This window comes from Acanthisitta chloris, unplaced genomic scaffold, assembly GCF_000695815.1.
Source record: "Acanthisitta chloris isolate BGI_N310 unplaced genomic scaffold, ASM69581v1 scaffold26425, whole genome shotgun sequence".
NCBI lineage: Eukaryota > Metazoa > Chordata > Aves > Passeriformes > Acanthisittidae > Acanthisitta > Acanthisitta chloris.
In genome coordinates, this window is record NW_008674636.1 from 6,198 (window position 1) to 13,463 (window position 7,266).

At 41.6% G+C, this 7,266-nt stretch overlaps 1 protein-coding gene across 1 annotated transcript; it reads left to right on the forward strand.

Annotated features, from left to right (window-relative positions):
* Nucleotides 1-286: 286 nt before the first annotated feature.
* LOC103802898 (chromosome unknown open reading frame, human C19orf12) lies at nucleotides 287-3,643 on the forward strand. Its single transcript, XM_009075429.1, has 2 exons — nucleotides 287-446; nucleotides 3,378-3,643. Exons 1-2 carry the CDS (start codon nucleotides 287-289, stop codon nucleotides 3,641-3,643), a joined length of 426 nt encoding a protein of 141 aa, XP_009073677.1.
* The last annotated feature ends 3,623 nt before the right edge of the window (nucleotides 3,644-7,266 follow it).

The window sequence follows — 7,266 nt, forward strand, 5'->3', positions numbered from 1 at the left end:
AATTAGATACTGTAAAATCTCTGAATTTGTCATAAAGCCTCAGTCTACTCTGAGGTCTCATTTGCTGTTTTAGTAACCTTCAGCTGTTTGCCAATAGGGTTTGTTTTCCCCTAAAATGAAAGAAAAAGCAATTTTTGTTTGCATTACTGACTGTCACTCTCTTTTTAGTCTCACAGACTCGTGAACACTTTTTTTACCCCCCTAAAAGTCACTTAGCAGCTGGATTTAGTCTCTGTTGGAGTGATGGAAACTTAAAACATCTTTTCCAGGATCTTAACTTGCCAAGATGCCCATCCATGTGGATGATGTGATGCAACTGTTCTGCCGTCTCTCCCAGGAGAGGGGGATGAAAGCTGCTGTCAAACACTCTGGCCGAGGAGCACTGCTGGCAGGTGCATCAGCATTTCTTGGGGGTCTGATGGGAGGTCCACCTGGAATCGCTGTAGGTAAGTGTGTTTTGCTTTAGGGACAAGTAAGTGGTTAAATCCCTGAGTGAAGAAACTGGGAAGTCTGTGTATCATAGAATCATAGAATCCACCGGGTTGGAAGAAACCTCCAAGATCATTGAGTCCAACCCTGCCCTGGTCACCAGACCATGGCACTAAGTGCCACATCCAGTCTCAGCCTGAAAACCTCCAGGGATGGGGAATCCACCACCTCCCTGGGCAGCACATTCCAATGCCTGAGCACTCTCTCTGGAAAAAATCTCTTCCTAATCTCCAACCTAACCCTCCCCTGGCAGAGCTTGAGTCTGTGCCCTCTTGTCCTGCTGCTGGTTGCCTGGGAGCAGAGACCAACCCCCACCTGACTCCAGCCTCCTGTCAGGGAGTTGCAGAGGGTGATAAGGTCTCCCCTGAGCCTCCTCTTCTCCAGGCTGAACAATCCCAGCTGTGTGGGTTGAAGGAAAGGGATGTGCAGTCTTGAGGTTTCATGTAACTAGGCTTCGACAGGAGCCGTTTTCTGTGCCATGTGTTTAGGAAGGAGGTGTGCATCAGGAAGGAATGTGTCAGTGATTCCTTCTGGTGTGATGGTGACCTTGCTGACTGACTCCTGTGCAGCAGAGTCATCCAGAGATGTGAGGCTGAGAAAGTGGTGCCTTTGGAACCCATGAAAGCTGCTGACAAATAGTTTGGTTTTGGTGTATGGAGCCCTGGTTCCCATGTGCTGAGGTGCACCAGTGTCAGAGGTGTGGGGTGAAACACAGCACAAACTGACAGGCTCTGAGCTCTGCTCCACACTGTGGTGGGGAGTGAAAAGGCTGAGGCAGGGGCAAAGGAGCACAGAGATGATGGTAGTAATCAGGGGCATGTTGGTACCTGGTGGCACAGAAGAAAGAAAATTGAGGTGTACAGTGAGGCTGTGTAAGTATTCTTAGTCAGCCTTAGCATGGGACAGGACCATCTTATGATGATCCTATTAAAAATGTTTATTTCTATATTTTAAAAGTTCCTGATACCCTTTGCTTGATGAACTTTTTTTATCTCTGGCACTCATTAATACCTGTTAGTTTGCTTTTTTCCTGGTATGGAAAATTACAGAAAATCTGAAGTGTAATAGTAAAGAGTTCTCTCTCCTCTGTAACTTTGGAGTTAAGAGTTTGTCTCCTTTGAAAGCTGTCTTGTCACCAAAGTCATGTGGCTCTGGTCCTTGAATGCTCCTTACTCCTGCAAGCAGTTCCAGCAATTTCATGGGCTTATTGGTATTGCAGTGAATTGCAATATACCTGTGTGAGGTTATAGCAAGGTTGAGTAACAAAAAGAAACCCAAATCTTATGTGAGGAGTGATATCAGAAAATGGACCATGAAGTTGTGTATTTACCCCTGTTACAAGTACAAAGCTTAATTAATAGCCAAAATAGTATTTTGGTAAACATATGACTGAAGTTATCAGGAACAAAGAAGGGAAATGAAGCTTTTGTAGGAAATTTGTAAGGTTGAAATCAGAAGGAAATTATCTAGTAATATAAGTGGCCTCATTCTTGAGTGAGATGATGAGTAACACTGAAGTTATTCTTGGATGTGTTTTCTTTTTCCTAAGTGTTTAAGCTTTCATAGTGTCTCCCAGTCCAGTTTGATGTTCTTCAGTGACTGCTGAAGGCACTGGAACAAGTGAACTTATTACTGTATACCAAAAGTACACAATAATAAGTATATGCAATAAGAATAGTAGATATTAAGTATACTAAAATCCATGACCCAATAACAGTGCAACTAAGCCCTAGCACCCACAGTTAACTTTCAAATTGCAAAGGGAAACTTGGGTCTTTAGTGGGTTTAGCACAATTAGAAAGACATTTGCAATCAAATGCACTTTCACTTACACAAAGAGCCTGGATCAGTGTGGGACTGGGTAGCAGGGATTGTCCTCCTTGCTGCCTTGCACCAGGAATTAGAGGATGAGTTACCTTCCATCTGCAATGGTCACTGGAGAAACTTGCAGTGGTTGTGCTTTCTAAGCACTGCTTGCCCTGAGAATGGATTGTGGGTGTGTTGCTTGGGGGGAAAAAGTGTGATCACACAACAAATCTTGTCTCAGTGGACAAGGAGCTTAGCCATCAATACTTCTCATGGCTTTTGCATTAAGTGCCCCTAAATCACATATTGATGTTCTCATAAAAGTCCCTTGAAGATGAATTCAGCCATCATAGGCTTTCAAGTATTTCTGTGGTATAGTGGGTAAAATTGCTAACTGAGTAAAAGCTGCAAATTACAGAATTTTTGTCTGATGAAAAACTGCATCCCTGTGAGTGCAGAAATGACTTTTTAGGGGCATTTGCTGGGGGTGACAGTTTTGGAGGCAGGGGCAGTTCTGACCTCTCTCCATTGTAAGGGTTCTCTTTCCTTCCCCCAGGCTGTGTGTGCTCTGGCTGCAGTGCCAGTCCTGTGAATTGCTTTTCCTTGGGCATGGTTTTGTTTAGTAATAGAGCTTATCCTAAAGAGACCAGTGCCCCAGGGAGTGTCCTGTTTCTTAGCTCTAGCTTGAAGCAATTAGAGTTGATTGTGTAAGGAGTTTCTTAGTGATTGCTGTGGATGGATGTAAAGAGCTTCAGAAATCCTTCTTGGTGCTTTGAACTTTGGCACAGGTTGCCCAGGGATGTGGTGGCTGCCCTAACTCTGGTGGTGTGCAATCCAGGCTGGATGAGCCTTGAGCAACCTGATCTAGTGAGGAGGTGTCCCTGCCCAGGGCAGGGGTTGGGGCTGGATGATGTGTAAGGTGCATTCCAACCTCTAAATTCTAAGATTCTATGAATATTGTGTATAAATCTAGTTAAAGAAGGCACAAAATAAAGGTGGGAACATTGTTGATGAAGGCTGTGGATAGAATTTCAGGCTTTAACATTAACTGGTAAAGACTAACAACTCTCTGTCTTTCCTAGGAGGAGCAGTTGGTGGATTGGTTGGTGCCTGGATGACTTCTGGACATTTCAGGCCAGTCCCTCAGATTTTAATGGAGTTGCCTCCTGCTGAGCAGCAGAAACTCTACGATGCAGCCATTGATATTGTCAGGAACTTAGACTGGACTGATATTGTCCAGCTGACTGCTCTTGTGATGGGAAATGCTGGGCTCCAGCAGAAGCTGACAGCAGTGCTGATCAATTACCTCTCCAACGAGCTAAGTGCACAGATACAGTATGCAGAATAAACCTTTACACCTCCAGTGTAAAGAATTTTACTTTGACAATTGTCATTCTTCAGCACAGGAAGTGTTAGTTACCAGTGCTAATTATAAATATAGACAGAGCTGAGTATTGTTTGGGGGTTGGGTTTGGTGTTTGATTTTTTAAAATCATTATTTTTACTTTCACTTTGTGTGGATTTGTAAGGGTAGCATTAGATTGCTGCATTATCCCAACACTGACTTGCAATGTACTTCTGAATTACTCTGCCCTAGGACAAATTCAAATCACTGAAGGGAATTATGATTCCCTTATGGAATCATATCACCAGTGGACATGGTCGAAGTCATTGTGTTTTATTTAGGAGATTTAATTCTGTTGTGTAATTGCTTTAAATTCTTTTCTGTGAATGTCACATAAGGTGCCAAAGTAGCTAGGGCACTTTGAAGAATTTTACCTACTGTCTCAGTCCTGCAAAGGGAAATTATGTTATTCTACTGTGAACTCAGAGATTCAATCCTTACTTTATTCTTTGTTGTGTTTTTATTGCAATTGTTGAGTTATTTATTCATTTATGTAAGAAGTGGAGCCAATGCCTAAGTAAGATTTGAAGCAACAGGAAAACAAACTGCACAATTAGTAGTTCTTGGTGCCCTGGAATGGGAAGACATGGCAAGAACACTCTTTTAAGAAACAAGGAGCTGAATCTGCCCTTTTTATATTAGCCCCAGGATTAGGGCTGTTATTTCAGCATTGGTTTCTTGACTGAAGCTGAACAGCTGGTCCTCTGTTTTCATTAAAATATTCATAAGAGGCATCATAGTGATCTGTGTTTTGCTTTAAATTAAACGAACCCTTTAAGAACTAAGCCAGGCTTGTGCTGGGCAGCCAGCAGTTGGCAGCAGCAGCAGTGGTGGTGTGGGGTGATGTGCCAGCTGCAGTTATTACTATAAGCACCAAATGCCATGTTGCTGGATGTCTCAGCCAGTTGTTCACATTTGGTTTCAAGGCACTTGTAAGACGAATTTGTAAGCAGAAAAAATGTACAGATGTGCCTTCTTTTTATGTAAAACCAAGTGAAACTGCTCTGATAAGTTCATCTCTTTTTTTTTGCCTGAAATAAAGATCTGTCTCTCTGTGTGTGGTGAGGTTTCAAGAAGTTAAGGTTTAAATGGTAAAGCTTTAAACTCCAAGTTGCTTCTGTGTACATTTGATTAATTTTCTGCTAAAGGTAACATTTGCCATTGATAAATTCAGTGGAGTACAGGCAGTGATTGTTCTCAGCATCTGATAACACTTCTTCAGTGATGTGAGAGAGAGATGGCTGTGAATGGTAAGTGGGCACTCCTAACCTTGTCAGAGTTTCGTAGTGCCAAGCCTGAAATCAGAGGGTTTTCAGTTTCATTGACAGATTGCACACACTGCAACCTTTTTAAGATGTACAAACTCTGTGTATCTGTTTTAAAATACTATTTTTTTAATGAATGCAGTTAATTTTTTTTGCAATTTTCTGGTTATTTCACAAGTTAAGTTCAGTCTTTCCAAAAGAACCAGCAGGATGGAGCTTGCCATGGTCTGCTCAGCTGTTCAGACCCAGAATGGAAGGAGGTGACACCTGATTGCAGAGCAGGCCATAGGAAAGATGAGGGTTCCAGTTCATCTGTAGTAATATTTAGTGTTTAAACAGATCATTACAAGTCTCAGAGTGGTTTCAAACATCAATATCATGACCCTCATTTTACAGGTATTCATAAATTTTGGGCTGAAACGTAGGTAGTGGATTGATTTTTATCCCTGGTATTGGTGTATTAGACATGGATGGAGCTTAGATCACGTGAGTCTCAACCTGTGCTCTGCTCTGTTACTCTGTTTCCTGAAGTTTTCTTTGAAACACTTTTTGTTCTATCCTTAGAAATGATAAACCAGTTAGAACTATGATCTTTTAGCCTTCACTGTGCTATAAAGGGGTTGTGTGTCACACAGATACCAACAGAAATCAGGTCCAAGCAGTTTAGAGATCTGTATGGACCAGTCTAGCTTATAAGTCCAACCCCACTGCTCTGAGCTCCTGAGAAGATTTGTATTCAATGCCACAGAGTAGCATGCTCTTAGTTTATTATAATAAATTTAACTCCTGTAGGTTTTCAGATGACTAATGTAAAACAGGAAGAAATGACTTGCATTCTGTTTGTTCTTGTTATTTAACAGGTTTGATGCTCTTGGAACTTCTTGGGAGGTGACAGGTCCCTGTTTTCAAAGTGATAGCAATAGGTTTGCAGGTTGGTCTGAAACACATGTGACTGCTGGCAATAGAGAGCCAGAAATGAGCTGAAGTGTTCATCTCAAGGGAGGCTGGTATAAAACTCTTTTTTTTTTTTCCCCTATGTGTTTTTTTTAAGCTTTCTGATTGCAAAATAGAAAGCAACACAAAGTGTTATGTTAGCAAAGAGGGAATATTTATTTTCTTTTTTTAAAAGGCAATCCTGAATTCAAACATGGATTAGTAATTGAGATGTGCCATCTAGTGGCAATTAGATTTCCTAAATTCAGCCTCTCGAGGCTGCCTTGGTGTATGGATAATGCTGTTACATCTTCCAGGAAAAGTGAGGTTACACTGGGTTTCTCCTCTTACTCTGTGAATTTCCTGGCTTTAGTGAATCTGTATTAGACTACAAATATCAGCCCAGATACAGACTAGACTAGAATTCCCTGCTGAAGTTGGCTTTGTGGTGATTATCATATGTGAGCTGTGACAGCACAAATATTTACTGCAGCTGCAAGTCTTGTTTAATTGTAGTGAGAAAATACACAACCAGGCAGAGGAGGACAAATTCGCCCTCCTGATTACTGCAGGACAAGTGGATTTTGGGAGCTGAGCAGCAGCCAGTTTGCAAAGATGGATTGACCACAGTAGAATTAAGCCAGTGAGGAGATTTTTTTCCCTCACTATCCAGATAGGCTTCTCTGTTAATTATCATTCTGGTGCTTTCACATACACATATTTCTGGTCATACATCATTTAGTCCAATATTAATATTTCTGTTAAGAACTCTGCAAATTCATGTGGAGATGAAATTTTCTGGTTTTTCCTCGCAGAGTTGCAGCAGCTCCAGCAGTGCTCACTGGTGAAATCCAGGCAGGCTCAGGGGTTTGGCTCTGTGTAGCTGCAGTGGTAGGACCTGCTGAGCTCAGTCTTCATCAGCAGTTTAGCAGCACCAGTGCAGCCAGAGGATGGAAAAGCAGTGCGTTTTTCCCCCCAAGTAAAAGCTCTCACAGAGAAAGCAATAGCTTCTTAGGCTGTCATTGCTTGATCAGCTGATGTATAACTCCAGACTAATTGAATAGCAGACTTTCAGCTGGGTTGGAAAGCTTTTAAAAAACCAAAGGCCTTTGCATTGCAGTGAACTAAAGCTATTAGCCTCTAATTAAAACATGAGGTTTCATCTTTACCTTTCTAGAGATCACAGAAATCTATGTATTTTTCAGGCTGTAAGCCAGAAATCAAACATTCATCATGTAATTACAGTAAGTGTGTGCTAATACTTCTCATTAAGTGTGATTTATGAATTCCAGAAGAGCCTACGAGGTAAATATATAAAATTATTCTGAAGTCTGCAAAAATGAAGGTGTTCATTTCTCTGGATGACTG

What these genes read in the sequence shown, in the direction of transcription:
- LOC103802898 (XM_009075429.1), top strand. Translation starts at nt 287, where the DNA reads ATGCCCATCCATGTGGATGATGTGATGCAACTGTTCTGCCGTCTCTCC. An exon ending in TCCACCTGGAATCGCTGTAG is followed by an intron (nt 447 to 3,377) that starts GTAAGTGTGTTT and finishes TGTCTTTCCTAG; the next exon opens with GAGGAGCAGTTGGTGGATTG.